General features: G+C 42.7%; 1 protein-coding gene and 1 pseudogene across 1 annotated transcript; both read left to right on the top strand.

Moving 5' to 3' along the window:
• The first annotated feature begins 3062 nt into the window (after positions 1-3062).
• Positions 3063-8766, top strand: TMEM70 (transmembrane protein 70). Its single transcript, XM_003269446.4, has 3 exons — positions 3063-3406; positions 5669-5774; positions 8062-8766. Exons 1-3 carry the CDS (start codon positions 3197-3199, stop codon positions 8526-8528), a joined length of 783 nt encoding a protein of 260 aa, XP_003269494.1. The 5' UTR covers positions 3063-3196; the 3' UTR covers positions 8529-8766.
• Positions 8767-9214: 448 nt separating this feature from the next.
• On the top strand, positions 9215-11970 carry LOC100600054 (annotated as a pseudogene).
• Positions 11971-18337: the final 6367 nt, after the last annotated feature.

Genomic DNA, 18337 nt, shown 5'->3' with positions numbered 1-18337 from the left:
GGCTGAAACAGCTAAATAAAGTTCACCTTCTACTGTTTTCCAGGAGTGTGGCATGAAGAGAATGTATGTAGGGCCAAGACAACATTACAAGTTGCTCAACGAGGCACTTTGTGTGCTCAAAAAATAGATAACAGGCCATCTGGAGTTTGTTGAACTGAGGACTTGCCAGAAAGGCTTTTTTTTTTTTTTTAAATTTAGTTGATTTGGTAGATAAAAGACATTGGTTTTTTATAATTAATTGCAATAATCAAGGAGATTGTCTTGGATAAATTTTTCCAAGCCTTTACAGAAATCAGAACAAAGATTTTTTGGCTGTAATGGTAGCTCGAAGTAGAGTTTGGTGGGGAGGACAGGCATGGAGGTGCAGATGAGGAGGCTGTAGGCCCCTTTTCTTTTCTCTTTTCTTTCCTTCTTTTTTATTGAGAGGGTGTCTCGCTCTGTCTCCCAGGCTGGAGTGCAGTGGCGCAATTTCGGCTCACTGCAGCCTCCACCTCCCAGGCCCAAGCAATTCTCGTGCCTCAGCCCCCTGAGTAGCTGGGATTACGGGTGTGCTCCACCACGCCGGGCAACTTTTTTCTGTGTTTTTTGTGAAGGCGGGGTTTCACCGTGTTGGCCAGGCTGGTCTCAAACTCCTGACCACAAGTGATCTGCCCACCTTGGCCTCCCAAAGTGCTGGGATTACAGCCGTGAGCCACTGCGTGCGGCCTAAAAACATCCTTAAAATCATTCTAAAATCCCATTAGTTTATATTTAACAAATGTCTCTAACTTACTGGAACTGGAAAATCCATCTAACATAAATAACAATTCTATGTAAATCTATGGCAGAGAGTTTTCAGAATATAATATCATTTTATCTATTTAGAAATTTTGAGAAATAGATCAAACAAATGTTTTTATTTTCATTTACTTACAGTATTTGTAGGGGGGACAGCTTTACAGAAGATAAAAAAATTTGAGTTCTCTCCATATAGTTAAGAAAAACATTTTTATATGAAAATTTTAAATATATCAGCAAAATAATAGAGTGAATATTGATTGTGAATGAATTACCCTAAACAGAAGAATTTTTAAAATGTAAATAGGCCAGGTGTGGTAGCTCAGGTTCATCTGACACTTTGGGAGGCCTAGGCGGGAGGATCCCTTGATTCCAGGAGCTCAAGACCAGCCCGGGCAACAAAAGGAGACCCTGTATCCACTAAAAATACAAAAATTAGCTGGGCATGGTGACGTGGCCTGTAGTCCCAGGTACTTGGCAGGCTGAAGTGAGAGGAACACTTGAGACTGGGAGGTCAAGGCTGCAGTGACCTATGATGGTGCCACTGCACTCCAGCCTGGGCGACAGAGCAAGACCCTGTCTCAAAAACAAAATAAAAGGCAGGCACAGTGGCTCACCCTTGTAATTCCAGCACTGTGGGGGGCTGAGGTGGGCGGATAGCTTGAGCCTCAGGAGTTTGAGACCAACCTGGGTTATATGGTGAAACTCCATCTCTGCTATTAAAACAAATATTAAAATAAAAAGAAACAAAATGTAAGTAGAAGCTAACTTTTATAAAATAAAGTTATCCATATAGAGGTATTATCATTATCTCCTTCTGAATACTCCCCCCAATAGACAGTATTTGGAGTTGCTAACATGATCATATTGTTGTATTCATTTATTTTTATTTTTATTTTTGAGACAGGGTCTAGCTGTGTCACCCAGTGCAGTGGTGCAATCAGGGCTCACTGCAGCCTCAACCTCTTGGGCTCAAGTGATCCTTCCACCTCAGCCTCCCAAGTAGCTGGGACTACAGGCAGGCACCACCATGCCCAGCTAATTTAAAAATTTTTTGTAGAGACAGGGTCTCACTTTGTTTCCCAGGCTGGTCTCAAACTCCTGGAATCAAGGGATCCTCTCACCTGGGCCTCCATGTAGTATTGGAATTGCAGGCGTGAGCTTCCGCCCCTGGCCACACATTATTTTAGACTATGAATTTGTTCCTCTCCAGTGCAAATAACATGCCAAGTCAAAAACAGTTATAGTTCTGCAGTGGTAAACAAAAGTGTGTCTCTATTACTAAGATGCTCATCCTTCAAGACTGAGCTAAGTGTGAAGCCAGTCTGAAGACATTCTGAGGCAAAATTAATCATGTTCTTCTTTGTACGGCTGTGGCATTTGTTTGTTCTTTTTTTTGAGACACGGTGTCACTTTGTGGCCCAGGCTGGAGTGCAGTGGTGTGGTCTTGGCTCACTGAAGCCTCGACGTTGGGCTCAAGCAATCCTACGATGTCAGCGTCCTGGGTAGCTGGGACCACAGGCACACACTTACCATGTGTGGCTTATTTTTGTTTCAGGTTGGTTTTTTTTTTTTTTTTTTTTGTAGAGACGGAGTCTCCCTGTATTGCTCAGGCTGGTCTTAAACTCCTGGCTTCAAGAGATCTTCCTGCCTAAACCTCCCAAAGCGCTGGGATTACAGGTGCAAGCCACCACGGCCGGCCACATTTTGTATATTGCGGTGTCTCAATTATATTACATTATATTCTAGCCAATTTTCAGGTGTTTTCCTCCACTATTTAAGCACTGTGGATTCCTAGTTTAATCTAGTATTTTGTATCCTTTGCTCCTAGCTCAGTCCTGGCAATAGACTCAGTACGTCTTTAACAAGTAATGAATCAGTGTGTATATGGATGTGAATGATTTCTGAAGACAAATCTGATAACACCTATCAATATTACATAAACAAATTCCATTTATTTTCCTCAACCCGATGATTCAATTAAATTATCATTCATTTTTGTTCAAATCGTATATTCTTCCTTCTGTGCCAACAGGCTAGAATCATTTTCCGCAAAGGAAACAGTTTTTAGTGATGTCCACGAGAAAAAAAAAAGATTTAACCCTGGCTTCTGGGCTTTGTCATGCTCGTACAGCCCTCTGCCCCTCCACACTGTTATAAAGAAGGTAAAATTCTAGGAAGGAGGAGCCGCTCAGCCGAGGACAGAGCCGCGGACTCCCAGCTCAGCTGGCGGATAACGCGCGCTGCCGGGAAGGCGGCAGGCGGGCGGTAGATTCTGCGCACGCGCGGGCAGCCCAGCTGCTCGTCAGGCGTCGCGGGCTGGGCATGCGCCACTTGTGCCGCAGTCGGGTGGGAAGCCGTGTCTCGTAGGGGTGGGATCCTGCAGGTGGGGCGTCCGCAGCCGCTCGTCACCCGCGGGATGCTCTTTCTGGCGTTGGGCCGCCCGTGGGCGGTCGAACTGCCTCTCTGCGGAAGGAGGACTGCATTGTGTGCGTTCGCCGCGCTCCGAGGTCCCCGGGCCTCTGTCTCCCGGGCGTCCTCCTGCAGCGGGCCTTCGGGGCCGGTAGCCGCCTGGAGTACCGGGCCCTGGGGAGCCGCGCGCCTTCTCCGGCGTCCGGGCCGAGCGCAGGTAGGGCGTCCGAGGTCTGGTGTCCCAAGTGAGGCGGGGAAGGCGGGACGTCGCGTCGGGCCTGGGGAGCCCCTGCGGCTCTTTGCGACCTCTCCCAGGTGTCCGTGGCTGGAGCACGGGAGGAGCCCCCTCTGCGGGGCTTGCAGAAGTAGCAGGCCGAGGGCCCCGGGGTCCTCAGCCTCCGCAAGTCCAGGAGAACGGCTGGAAAGTGTTTACTTTTATGGTGGTTTCAAATCCAGAGGGTTTGTGGTGACAACTATATATAGTTCCTTTTCTGCGCTTGAGCAGAAGCTTAGAAGTGTTAATTTGTAAAAAATTGGATGCAGCACCTGGAAATAGAACCGAAAGACCCAGGTTAACCTGACTTTGAGCTTGTTCTACTTTTATGAGGTGGCTGTACTTTTAAGAATTACTTTGGTCACTGGGAAAAGGGGGATGCAGATGTTAATTCTTTTATTTTGATCTGAATAAATTGTTTTCTAATTCTACTCTGTAAAATATCAGGATTGGCAAACCTGGTTAAAACTTGGAAGAAATGCTTAAAATGGAAATTGGAATCTAATTACATTTCAGCATTGAGGAATTAGGCATGCCTTTTACATTTTGAAGTGTATACACTGTGAAACTCATTTTCAGATGTTTGGGGAACTCTTCTGTTCCCTTGAAATTTGATGTAGGATTTCAAGTAAATTTTATTTCTTTTTTTTGGAGGTGAGGTCTTGCTCTGTCACCCTGGCTGGAGTGCAGTGACGTGATCTTGGCTCACTGCAACCTCCGCCTTCCGGGTTCAAGCGATTCTCCAGCCTCAGCCTCCCCAATACTTGGGATTACAGGCGCGCTCCACCACACCCCGGCTGATTTTTTTGTATTTTTAGTAGAGACGGGGTTTCACCGTGTTGGCCAGGCTGATCTTAAACTCCTGACCTCAAGTGATCCTCCTGTCTCGGCCTGTCAAAGGGTTGAGATTACAGGCGTGAGCCGCTGTGCCCAGCCAAATTTTATTTCTTGTCAAGAAATAAGAGGACCAGGGGATACACGGTATTTACAAGGTCTTTAGAGAAAGAATTGATCTCTTTAATACTATCATATAAATATTTTAGAAGTATTTGTAAAAGGCCTGGAGTTTAAATATAATCTGAGTTTGCGGAGTATTTTACTTAAATTATTTTAGTAAAATTAAATTTTATTTTTTAGAGATGGGATCTTGCCATGTTGCCCAGGCTGGCCTTAAACTCCTGGGCTCAAGTGATCCACCTCAGCCTCCCCAGTAGCTGGGGCTATAGACGTGTTCCATTACACCAGCTAAATGTATTTATTTTTTGGAAAGGTGTTGCATTTAAATAGAATGGAAATGATGTCCTCATTAACAGTGGAATAGAAGAAACTGTTACTATTTTTACTTCTTCAAGGTCACACTAGACCTAGAAACCTGAGAGCTGGGATGCAAAGCTAACAAACTCCAACTCTGCAGTTTTCTACTTGTGACTAGAATTAAGGAAAGCCATTCTGTCAGCCAACTGATTTCTTTAACTGTAGATTGTTTGGGAGAATTCCTTATGTCACCTCATGTGACAAGTTCTCTTCATTACAATTTTATTTTATTTTTTTGAGACAGAGTCGCGCTCTGTTGCCCAGGTTGGAGTACAGTGGTGTGATCTCGGACCACTGCAACCTCCGCCTCCTGGGTTCAAGCGATTCTCCTGCCTCAGCCTCCGGAGTAGCTAGATTACAGGTGCCAGACACCACGCCCGGCTAATTGTTTGCATTTTTAGTAGAGACGGGGTTTCACCATGTTGGCCAGGCTGGTCTTGAACTCCTGACCTCAAGTGATCCGCCCACCTCAGCCTCTCAAAGTGCTGGGATTACAGGCATGAGCCGCTGCTCCTGCATTACAGTTCTAAGAATAAACTTAAGCTGGGCATGGTGGCTCATGCCTGTAATCCCAGCACTTTGGGAGGCCAAGGTGGCAGATCACTTGAGGTCAGGAGTTCAAGACCAGTCTGGCCAACATGGTGAAACCCCGTCTCTACTAAAAATACAGAAATTAGCCGGGTGTGTTGGTGGGCACCTGTAATCCCAGCTACTCAGGAGACTGAGGCAGGAGAATTGCTTGAACCCAGGAAGCAGAGGTTGCAGTGGTGAGCCGAGATGGCACCACTGCCCTCCAGTCTGGGAGACAGAGCAAGACTCTGTCTCAAAAAAAAAAAAAACTTAAAAAAATTTAAGAAGGTTGGTCGACTATAATGATCCCTGTTTCAATAGATCCCTGTTTGTTGGGAAGGATATGTTCGATGCTTACATACGCCGTCTGACAAATCAGAAGATGGAAGGCTAATTTATACTGGCAATATGGCCCGAGCAGTGTTTGGTAAGTAATTGGAGGTGGGGGTACTTACTTTGTTTTTTTCTCTTTTAATTGTAAAAATATCCTTACCGTATCTTACTTCTTGTTATGGCATCCCTTAATGACAAGACGTAAGGAAAATTAGATTTTCATTTTTTTTTCTCGAGGTGTGTTGATAAGATGTAGAGACCTTTGCATTTTTAGATTTTTATTTGAGACAGAGTCTCACTCTGTTGTCCAGGCTGGAGTGCAGTGGCATGATCTTGGTTCACCATACTCTTCGCCTCCCATGTTCAAGCGATTCTCCTGGCTCAGCCTCCTGAGTAGCTGGGATTACAGGTATGCACCACCACACTTGGCCAATTTTTGTATTTTTAGTAGAGACAGGGTTTCACCATGTTGGTCAGGCTGGTCTTGAACTCCTTACTTCAAGTAACCTACCCACTTTGGCCTCCCAAAGTATTGGGATTACAGGCGTGAGCCACCACGCCCGGCCTCTATTATGTTTTAATATTTGGAAGGGGTAACTTGCCCCCATTGCTTTGTTTATTTTTTTATTTTTTGCTGCTTTTGTTTTTCCAAATAAACTTTATAATCAACTTGTTTAGGATCTCAACTTTATTTTCCAAACAGATGGTATTTTTTATTAGGATCATATTAAAATTATAAATTAAAGGTAAGGTAAATTTACATTTTAAGTCATTTTTTATTATGGTTAGATAAACATAAAATTTTTCACTTTAATCATTTTGAAGTATACAGTTTAGAAGCCATTTTTTAAAAATAATTTTATTTTTTAGAGACAGAGTCTCTGTCATCTAGGCTGGAGTGCAGTGGTGTGATCATAGTTCACTGCAGCCTCACTTGTGGGCTCGAGTGATCCTCCCACATAGCTAGGACTACAGACGTGTGCCACTACACTTGGCTGATTTTTTTTTTAAGCTAGTCAAATTTAGCAGTGGGGGCATTGTATACCAACTTCAGTGACACCAATGTTAAGTTCTGATAACTCATTACCATCAGACCAGCCTTGGCTAATTTAAAAAAATTTTTTTTCTAGAGACAGGTCTTCCTATGGTGCCTAGGCTGGTCTCAAACTGGTCTCAAGCAGTCCTCCTGCCTACGCCTTCCAAAGTGCTGAGATTACACGCATGAGCCACTGCACTCTGCTAGAAGTCATTTATTTTTAATCTTTCTAAGGTAATAGGTAAAAATGGTATCTCAGTGTTTTATTTGTATTTTTTATTATTTATTTATTGAGACGGAGTTTCGCTCTTGTTGCCCAGGCTGGAGTGCAGTGGCACAATCTGGGCTCACTGCAACCTCCACCTCCCAGGTTCAAGCAATTCTCCTGCCTCAGCACCCCCAGTAGCTGGGATTATAGGTGCATGCCACCAAGCCTGGCTAATTTTTGTATTTTTAGTAGAGACAGGATTTCGTAAGGTTGGCCAGGCTGCTTATCTCATTGTTTTAACTTGAATGTCTTTCCTTACTAAAGAAGTTGAATACCTTTCCGATATGTTTCTCTTTTTTTTTTTTTTTTTTTTTTTTTTTTGAGATGGAGTCTTGCTTTGTCTCCCAGGCTGGAGTGCAGTGTGCAGTCTTGGCTCACTGCAGCCTCCACCTCCTGGGTTCAAGGATTCTCCTGCCTCAGCCTCCTGAATAGCTGGGATTACAGGCACGTGCCACCATGCCCAGCTAATTTTTGTATTGTTAGTAGAGATGTAGTTTCACCATGTTGGCCAGGCTGGTCTCGAACTCCTAACCTCAAATGACCCATCTGCCTCAGCCTCCCAAAGTGCTGGGATTACAGGCATGAGCCAATGCGCTTGGCCGTCCCGTATGTTTTTTAACCACTGATTTTATTTCTCTGGTGATTTGCTGTTTTAATCCTGGGCACTTAGCCTGATAGAATTTCCCATGTTTGAATATTTTATGTTAGATATACTGGAGTGCTTGTTAATAGAGAGTTTTGTTTGATAATCTGCTATCTGAATCAACTTTTGTAGTACAATATTAGTAAGGATCTTTAAGTAATATTAACTACTTTATTGTGGAACTGAGGTAGGGCCACTTAAACCCTAAAGCAGATTTCCTGCCTGGAGAGGCAGTGCATTCTAATGGTCAGTGGCAGGGACATTGAAGTCAAAATATGTAAAATCCTTAAAACAGAGCTTGGAATATAATAAGCTTTTTGATTTTGTTGTCTTGAGCTGATACAGTAAGAAGAAAAATGGAAGAATTAATGGGATAGATTGATTCTTTTATAAAATTTAAAAGTATTGATCCTCTCTCTTTTTTTCCCATTTAGGTGTGAAATGTTTCTCTTATTCTACGAGTCTGATTGGCCTTACATTTCTGCCATACTTTTTTACACAAAATAATGCTATTTCTGAAAGTGTGCCTCTGCCTGTTCAAATCATATTTTATGGCATCATGGGAAGCTTTACGGTGATCACCCCAGTGCTGCTTCACTTCATTACAAAAGGCTATGTCATTCGATTGTACCATGAGGCCACAACAGACACTTATAAAGCCATTACCTACAATGCTATGCTTGCAGAAACGAGTACAGTGTTTCACAAGAATGATGTGAAGATTCCAGATGCTAAACATGTGTTTACTACATTTTATGCTAAAACAAAATCACTGTTAGTTAATCCAGTGCTCTTTCCAAACCGCGAAGACTTTATCCATCTAATGGGTTATGACAAAGAAGAATGTATTTTGTATATGGAAGAAGCCAGTGAAGAGAAACAGCATAAAGATGAGAAATGAGCCTGTTTTTTAGTGTTCGTGCTTAAATGTGATTTACGTTTTAATGTATAATAATAAAATTGCCTTTTGCATTCTGTTAGTGACTGATTGTTAAAAATGATTTGAAATTATCAAAGCTTTTAATTTCCAGAGAATGATGTTTGTTTATAATAAAACAAGCTATGTTTGAAAACCAAAACGTAGTATCTACCATTCGTGTTTTAGAAAAAGGTATGTGAATAAATATGTTCATGCTAGTGTAAGAGTTCTGTTACTGTGGTTGACTCTAAACTGGGGATCTGATGTCAGTAGCAAATGGGAGAGTTACTTTATTCTTTGTGTATGGATTTTTCTAAGTGTATAAATATTTTCCGACATTAAAAGACATTTTCTCGGCCAGGCACGGTGGCTCACGCTTGTAATCCCAGCACTTTGGGAGGCCGGGGCAGGCGGATCACGAGGTCAGGAGATCGAGACCACGGTGAAACCCCGTCTCTACTAAAAATACAAAAAATTAGCCGGGCGTGGTGGCGGGCGCCTGTATTCCCAGCTACTCGGAGAGGCTGAGGCAGGAGAATGGCGTGAACCCGGGAGGTGGAGGTTGCAGTGAGCTGAGATCGCGCCACTGCACTCCAGCCTGGGTGACAGAGCGAGACTCCGTCTCAAAAAAAAAAAAAAAAAAAAAAAAAAAAAAAAGACATTTTCTCTTTGAGGAAGACACAGTCATAGGTGGTGTGGAGCTGTGGTCCACCTTTTCTTTGCTCTTGCCTGAGGACCAAGTCTGTCAGGAAGCTGGCTAGGCAGCCTTGCAGCAGCCATGGCTTTTAAAGATACCAGAAAAACACCCGTGGAGTCAGAGGTGGCAATTCACTGAATTCATAGCACTCTAACGAGTTGCAACGTAAAATCCCTGGATAAGGTGTGTGCTGACTTGATCTGAGGAGCAAAGGAAAAGAATCAGTGAAAGGACCAGTTTGAATGCCTACCAAGACTTTGAGAATCACTACAAGAAAAACTTATGGTGAAGGTTCTAAGACATGGGATCGTTTCCAGATGAGAATCCACAAGCGACTCATTGACTTGCACAGTCCTCAGACGGTTAAGCAGATTACTTCCGTCAGTATTGAGCCAGGAGTTGAGATGGAAGTCACCACTGCAAATGCTTAAGTCAACTGTTTTCTTAAATTGATTACCAGTTGTTAAAAAATTTTTTAAAAACCCCAAAATTTCAAGAAATTCACAAATTATGGGAGCAGTTTTAAGTCTTCTTTGGTTCAGAACACAGGTTTTTGCCTAACTCCTGGCATGATTGCCCGTAAGAACATTCATGTACAGTTGAACTGGTGGTTAGCTATAAGGGAAATGGTAAGTAGTGTTGTCTTCAGCAGTCTTAATTTGTTTCTCCAACTGTGCACCCCTCCCTTGGTGGCACCCTATGGGTGTAGGAAAACCACTGTTATTATTAGGTGAAAAATGCCTTGTGTAAAATTGCTGTCTCTATGCTAGCTTTGTCAAGAATATCCACTGTAAGATTTTTACCTCTATTGTAAAGTGGAGATTGACTCTTGCCAAGGATTTTTAGCCAGGAACAAGAGGCCTCAAACCACACTATTTAGATCAGTAGGTATTTACTAAGTGCCCAGTACTGTGCTAGTTACCAAGATCACAGTTAAGAACGAAACACCCCATCTGTCTTTATGGAGCTACCTAACATTGTCTATGGCCACCATGATAGTAAATTTAAACTTTATGGCATACATGTGTATGAGGGAGGTTGATGGGGAAGCAGCAGGAACATCTGTTCAAAGAGATCATTCAACTCCCAGGCTGCTTGAAACTTACTCATAGGAGATAAGACAGAAAAGCTGTCTTTCTGAGACCTAGAGCCTGCCCTCTGCTTGGATTGTCCAGCTCACCAGACTGAGAATTCCCACCGCCATTCCTCCGTGCCATCTTCTGCTCAAGGTGGGTTTTTGCCTGCTTGCTCCTCTGTCCTTTGTCCCCTAGATGTATCCTAGCAATGAATGAGAGGTGTCTTTCTTTTTTTTTCATAGCAACCTACTAGATAAGGGAAGCTTGTCCAGCCTGCAGCCCAGGACGGCTTTGAATGTGGCCCAACACAAATTCGTAAACTTACATTTTATTTTTGAGATTTTTTTTAAGCTCATCACTATCATTAGTATATTTTATGTGTGGCCCAAGACAATTCTTCCAAAGTGGCCCAGGGAAGCCAAAAGATTGGACACCCCTAAGATAAGAGATATCTTTCTATAAAAAGTTATTCCATGATCAAATGTTTATTATGGATACATTAGAAAGTAGAAGGAAGAAAGAGGCTGGGTGTGGTGGCTCTTGCCTGTAATCCCAGCTACTTGGGGGGCTGAGGTGGGAGACTCGCTTGAACCTGGGAGATCAAGACTGCAGTGAGCTGGGATTGCACCACTGTACTCCATCCAGGGTGACAGAGCAAAACCCCATCTCAAAAACAAAAAAGGAAAAATCACTCCTAGTTCCCCCTAGAAAAAATAGCATTGTTTACATTTTAAAGATCTCTTCTAATATTACCTCTCTTCATAACTTGTTTTAAGTGCAATATATTTCTTTATGTTATAAATAAAGTTTTGGTGCTGCAAAAGAAATAGCACTCAAATATAAAATTGTATTTTTTTTCTTCTCAGCAAGGCAGTTTACTTCTATAGAAGGGTGCACCCTCACAGAGCAATGCTGAGCACACACTTGGATAAGGGAGGAAAAGGGGGTCTTATTCCTGACGCATGTGGCCCCTGCTGCTCTGTTGTTCTCCTATTGGCTAGGGTTAGACCACACAGGCTAACCTAATTCCGACTGGCTAATTTAAAGAGAGTGATAGGGTGAGTGGTTTGGCGGGAAAAATGGTTGTGGAGAATGAGCAGGTAACTGGAATGAGTCAGGGTGGAGCAGGTAATCAGAAAAGGTTGCTTTATGAGGAAGTTAAGTTTAAAAGTAGAAGGCAAAGAATTGAACATACATATTGATTCTTTGAAGAGAAATTTAGAACTCATATCTAACATTTACATGTTCTATATCCATGTGATCATTTTATCACCGTGCTCTCAGTCCCGCAGCCGTGAAGAGGACGCCCTGCAGACTCACTGCCCACCGGCTCCCCCAGAAGAAATCAAGAAAAGAAAGAAGGCTGTCATTTTTTGTCTCAGTGCAGACAAAAAGTGCATCATTTTAGAAGAAGGCAAAGAGATCTTGGTTGGAGATGTTGGTGTAACCATAACTGGTCCTTTCAAGCATTTTGTGGGAATGCTTCCTGAAAAGATTGTTGCTATGCTTTGTATGATGCAAGCTGTGAAAAAAAAGAATCCAGAACAGAAGAGTTGATTTTTTTTTTTGTAGGCACGAGAACTAGCACCTCTGAAAAGTAAAATGATCTGTGCAACATCCAAGGATGCAATTAAAAAGAAATTTCAAGGTATTTTATCACTGTGTAGTGGAGTGAAAAACTTGTTTTTATTGGTTGATATCAGAATAATTCTTCAGAAGACAACTTGGTAGTCTAGGGGGAAAATATGCTTACACCAAGTGGGAAAGGTGACATCTCAAGGGCATGATCTGGAGTGAGAAACTAGGACAGAGAAAGGATCAGCATGCATAGGATAATAGGATGATTCATCACTGAAATAATCAGCAGAACCAACTCAGGCCAAGGTTAGGAGGAGAAACATAGGCACCTCCCTCATGCCACTTTGCTACTACCTCAGGCAGAGTAATCTCAGGAAGACTGGGAAGGTAATGAATCTCTCACTGTCTAGCCAAGGTGAATCACTTATTTGCATCACAAAAGTCACCTATTTGCGTGTGAAAAGGCAGGGTGATCCTAGCTGACATCTGGGTTACATCAGGTAATAACCCCGTTAACAATAAAATATTTCAATCCTTTTCTCTAATGTAGATTTCACTGTACTGAAAGGCTTTTGGAAGCAAAAGTAACAAGATGGCCATTAGATATGAATGACAGTCTTAGCTTGAATGTATTTGTAAAAATTTTATTCTGATTTTTTTAGAACACCTTGAACTTGCTTTTATTTTTATTGAGAATTTCAAACACAAAAGTAGAAGAGTACAGTGAACCTGCATGACTCTATCATCCAGATTCAACAGTGACCATTTATAGTCACTATTGTTTCATGTAGACCCTAATCATTTGCCCTCTACTTTTTGGGGAAAGCAAATTCCAGTCATAATAATATTTCTTTCTTAAATATTTACTTTTGTAACTCTACAAGATGAGGACTTCTTTAAAAATGTAGCCACAATACCATTATCAGATCTACAAAAACAAAACCCCACAGCCCTAATGTCATCAATCTATCAGTCTGTTTAAATTTCCAATTGCTTCATAATTTTTTCCCACATTTGGTTTGATTTAAAATTCAAATAATCAGAATAGAATGAAGAGTTGGTTAAAAAATTATATATATATATATGTATATATCTCCAAATAAGTTTCATATCTTACACACACCAATTGTTTAAATGGTTTTTAAGGCTCTTCTAAAAGACATCTAGAAGACATTTCGACATTGAGTCCACCCCCCAGACTCAAGCAATCCTCCCACCTCAAGCCTCCAGGGTAGTTGGGACTACAGGCGTGTGCCACCATGCCTGGCTAATTTTTGTATTTTTTTTTGTAGAGACAGGGTTTTACCATGTTGCCCAGGCTGATCTTGAACTCCTGGGTTCAAGTGATCCACTCATCTCGGCCTCCTAAAGTATTGGGATTATAGATGTGAGCCACTGCATCTGGCCAGGCCTTTCCATTTTCATTTTTTTTCCCTTACAAATTATCTGTTGAAGAAATAGTTTTTGTCACTTAAATCTCATGGTGTAGATTTTCTACTTGTATCCCTGAGCTGTATTCTAACATGTTTCTCTGTCTTCTATACTTCCTATAAATAGGTAAGTAGATCTTAAAACTTCATCAGAGTGAGGTTTGATTATTTTGGACAAAACTACTTTTATAGATGATCGTATTTGTTATCTTGCTGCATAATGAATTACCCCTGAAACTTACAGGCTTAAAGCCACAATAAACATCTCTAATACTGCACAGCGTCTGTAGGTCTGGAAATGAGGAGTGGCCTAGCTGAGTGGTTTTGGCTTTAGGTCTCTCAGGAGGTAGCTGGTGCTGCTGTCATCTGAAGGCTGGACTGGGGCATGAGGAACCCCCACTTCCAAGATGGCTCACTTACATGACTGACAGTGTGGTACTAGCTCTTTGGCAGGAGGCCTCCGCTTCTCACCACATGGATCTCTCTTTAGCACTGCTTGCTTCTCCCAGAGTAAGTGATCCAAGAGAGTAAGGTTATACAATGTGTTGTGTGACCTACATGAAATTTGCACTCTGTCATTGCACAATACTTTATTGATTATACAGTCAGCCTTATTTGATGTTGGAGGGGATTCACAAGGACATGTACACCAGGAGGTAAGGCTCACTGGGAGCTATTTGGAGGCCAGTCACCATAATGTCCCATGAAGAGGTACGTAATATTGTTTTGTCTCTTTGTGAAGGTAGCAACCATTGATGCTCAATGCCTAAGTCCACCAATTCATTAGATGTTGAAAAATGGTTATATTCTATTATTCCCTTTTCACTTATTAGCTGAAATACTTCTAAAAATAGAGCTAAAAGCACAAGAAGGCAAGAGAAATTTGCCCCTGTCTGCTATTTGGTAACCGAGTAGTTCAGTTTGTATAGAAAAGTCAGGATAAATGCTTGATTCTGTCCTTTTATTTGCCAGTTTTAAAAATAGATTTGGTTTCCTAGCATCATATATTGATAAGTAGACTTAAAAAATATGTTATGAGGTGGGGCATGGTGGTTCACGCCTGTAATCCCACCACTTTGGGAGGCTGAGGGGAGGATTGCTTAATGCCAGAAGTTTGCAACTGGCCCTCGCAACGCAGTGAAACCCTGTCTCCAAGAAAAAACTGAAAAAATTAGCTGGGTATAGGGGTATATGCCTGTAGTCCAAGGAGGCTCAGGAGGGAGGATCGCTTGAGCTTAGGAGTTTAAGGTTGCAGTGAGCTGTGATCATGCCACTGCCCTCCAGCCTGGGTGAAAGAGGTAGATCCTGTCTCACAAAAACGATAAATAAATATAATGTTAGGAGCTTATGGATTTAAATATATTAAAGTATTTCAACTTATTGCAGTTACTATCTTATTAATGTTCATATAGTTATATAGATAGGCTAAATAATGGCACAAAATGTTCACCTTCTAATCACTGGAAGCTGTGAATATTACCTTACATGGCAAAAGGAATTTTGCAGATGTGATTAAATTGAGGATTTTAATTCAGATTGTTCTGAATTACCCAGCTGGGTCCATTGTAATCACTGGGGTCCCTATAAGAAGGAGGCATGAAATCAGAGCAGAAGGTGATGAAATGGGCTGGGTGCAGTGGCTCAGGCCTGTAATCCCAGCACTTTGGGAGGAGGAGGCAGGTGGATCACAAGGTCAGGAGTTCAAGACCAGCCTGACCAATATGGTGAAACCCCATCTCTACTAAAAATACAAAAAGTAGCTGGGTGTGGTGGTGCATGCCTGTAGTCCCAGCTACTCAGGAGGCTGAGGCAGGAGAATCACTTGAACCCGGGAGGCAGAGGCTGCAGTGAGCTGAGATCGCATCACTGCACTCTAGGCTTGGCGACAGAGGGAGACTCCATCTCAAAAAAAAAAAAAAAAAGGAAGAGTTGACGGGATGATGGAAGCAGAGATTGCAGAGATTGAAGCGATGCGTTTTGAAGATGGAGAAATACAAGGATTGTAGCTCTAAAAGCTGAAAAAAGCAAGGAAACAGATTCTTCCCCTTAGTCTCCAGAAGGAACCACCTCTGTTGACACCTTGACTTTAGTACAGTGAAACTGATTTCAGACTTCAGACCTCCAGAACTGTAAGAGAATACATTTACAGTTTTTTGTTTGTTTTTTGAGATGGAGTCTTGCTGGGTCGTCCAGACTGGAGTGCGGTGGTGCAATCTCGGTTCACTACAACCTCCGCCTCCTGGGTTCAAGCAATTCTCCTGCCTCAGCCTCCCAAGTAGCTGGGATTATAGATGCCCACCACCATGCTTGGCTCATTTCTTGTATTTTTAGTAGAGACAGGGGTTTCACCATGTTGGCTAGGTTGGTCTCGAACTCCTGACCTCAGGTGATCCGCCCGCTTTGGCCTCCCAAATTGCTGGGATTACAGGCATGAGCCACTGTGCCCAGCCTATGTTGTTTTAAGCCACAAAATCTTTTGGCAATTTGTTACAGCCATTATAGGAAACTAGAAACACCTATCTTTGATCAGTGGAACCGTCTTCAAATTGGTTATCTAATATAACAAAGTGTTTTAGGCTCATTTTGTACATTTTCTACCCCAGACTCCAAGGAGTCCTGGTTGCTTATAGTGGGAAATGGTATTTTGAGACCACTAACAGTATTCATGGGTTTTTGTCTTTTTTTTCAATCTTTTAAATTTATTTTAAAATTGTGTTTTTTAAGGAATTTACCATCTTACCCAGTTTTAAGCATAGAGTTCAGTGGTGTTAACTATATTCACCTTGTTGTGCAACAGATTTCTAGAACTCTTTCATCTTGTCAGCCTGAGACTCTATGCCCATTGAACAACTCCCCGTTTCCCCCTCCTCCCTTGGACTTTTGCCTTTTTTAAAATGGCAGGGCCAAGAGCCATGGCTCAAACCTGTGGTCCCAGCTGAGCCCAGGAATTTGAGGCTGCAGTGTGTTATAATCACACCTAAGAATAGCCATTGCACCCCAGCATGGGCAACACAGTGAGACTTTGTCTCTAATAAATGGAAAGAAGCACACTTCTGTTGTAAAATATTTTTACCAACATATGATTATTTTCTTCTTAAGTGTGCAGATTTTTAGGCCAAAACTCCATGCCATTTTCGGCTACTAACCCTAAACTATATCCTGTAAAGGATTTCAAGTAGCAAAATATCTAAAGGAATAGCTGTCTTTCTAAAATGGAGTGAGAGTTTTCAAATGAAATACATGTCACAACAAAATGATGACATTTCATTATTAGGACTCAAAATGTTCTCTTGAGCTCTAGCTTGTTGTAGGTGAATGCATTATTAAGACTGGTGGAGTCCCTGCCCACAGCACAGAATTACAGCTAGTGTCCCCTGTTTGGGGTCTTATCTGGCCCTGTTCTGTCCTATAACTAAACCTGCTGCTGAAAAGAAATAGTTTCCATGAGACTGTTCACTTCAGATCTATAGGTGAAGCTCTCTGGGCCATGATAATTTGATTTGTTGTTGTTATTTTTGTTTTTTGAGATGGAGTCTCGCTCTATCTCCCAGGCTGGAGTGCAGTGACATGATCTTGGCTCACTGCAACCTCCACCTCCTCGGTTCAAGCAATTCTCTTGCCTCAGCCTCCAGAGTAGCTGGGACTACAGGCACTTGCCACCACGCCTGGCTAATTTTTGTATTTTTAGTAGAGACAGGGTTTCACTATGTCGGCCAAGCTGGTTTCAAACTCCTGACCTCAGGTGATCCGCCCACCTTGGCCTCCCAAAGTGCTGGGATTTACAGAGGTGAGCCACTGCGCCTGGCCTGTTTGTTTGTTTTTGAGACTGAGTCTCACTCTGTTGCCCAAGCTGGAGTGTAGTGGCCCAATCTTGACTCACTGCAACCTCTGCCTCCTGGGTTCAAGCGATTCTCCTGCCTCAGCCTCTTGAGTAGCTGGGATTACAGGTGTGCGCCACCATGCCTGGCTAATTTTTATATTTTTAGTAGAGACGGAATTTCACCATGTTGGCCAGGCTGGTCTTGAACTCCTGACCTCAAGTGATCCACCCGCCTTGGTATCCCAAAATGCTGGGATGACAGGCATAAGCCACCGCGCCCAGCTGAGAATTTGTTTTATAAAGCAGAAGGCCCCATCCTCTGGGGGCTGTGGACCAGTAACAGTCCATGGCCTGTTAGGAATCTGGTTGTGGCTTGTTAGGAACTGGGCTGCACAGCTGGAGGTGAACAGCAGGTGAGCGAGCATTACCACCTGAGCTCCAGCTCCTGTCAGACCAGCAGCAGCATTAGATTCCCATGGGAGCAGGAACCTTGTTATGAAGTATACAAACGAGGGATCTAGGTTGCGTGCTCCTTATAAGAATCTAATGCCTGATGTTCTGAGGTGGAACAGTTTCACCCTGCAACCATCCCTCCCCATCCCCTCAGTCCGTGGAAAAATTGTCTTCCATGAAACTGGTCCCTGAGGCCAAAAATGTTGGGGACTGCTGGTATACAGAGCTGTGGAAGAGAAGAACAATGCAGAGGGAAAAGGAGTGCCTGTCTGTTGAGACTTTCAGGGGGACCTAGGGACTGGTTTTGTTACAGTTGACTGGGAATTGTCTTGTTTATTTTATTTTATTTTTCATTTTAAAAATTTTTTTGAAATGGAGTCTTGCTCTGTTGCCCAGGCTGGAGTGCAGTGGTGCCATCTTGGCTCACTGCAACCTCTGCCTCCCAGATACAAGTGATTCTCCTGCCTCAGCCTCCTGAATAGCTGGGATTACAGGCATGCACCACCACACCTGGCTAATTTTTGTATTTTTATTAGAGATGTGTTTCACCATGTCAGCCAGGCTGGTCTTGAACTCCTGACCTCAAATGATCCACCTGCCTCGGCCTCCCAAAATACTGAGATAACAGGCATGAGCCACCGTGCCTGGCCAAAGTGTCTTGTTTTATCTTTAAGGCTTTGATCACTCTCATTTACAGTAAGTGTTTGAAGAGTACATTCTAAATAATTTTTCTCTCT

This window comes from Nomascus leucogenys, chromosome 16 (genome assembly GCF_006542625.1).
Source record: "Nomascus leucogenys isolate Asia chromosome 16, Asia_NLE_v1, whole genome shotgun sequence".
In the NCBI taxonomy this organism is placed as follows: Eukaryota; Metazoa; Chordata; class Mammalia; order Primates; family Hylobatidae; genus Nomascus; species Nomascus leucogenys.
The sequence above is the reverse complement of the archived record's forward strand: the minus strand, read 5'-3'. Positions and strand labels throughout refer to the sequence as shown.

Excerpts from the sequence above, each read along its gene's own strand:
- TMEM70 (XM_003269446.4), top strand. The coding sequence starts at position 3,197 with ATGCTCTTTCTGGCGTTGGGCCGCCCGTGGGCGGTCGAACTGCCTCTC. Across the intron at positions 3,407-5,668 it reads GGCGTCCGGGCCGAGCGCAG|ATCCCTGTTTGTTGGGAAGG; the intron begins GTAGGGCGTCCG and ends CTGTTTCAATAG. Across the intron at positions 5,775-8,061 it reads TATGGCCCGAGCAGTGTTTG|GTGTGAAATGTTTCTCTTAT; the intron begins GTAAGTAATTGG and ends TTTCCCATTTAG.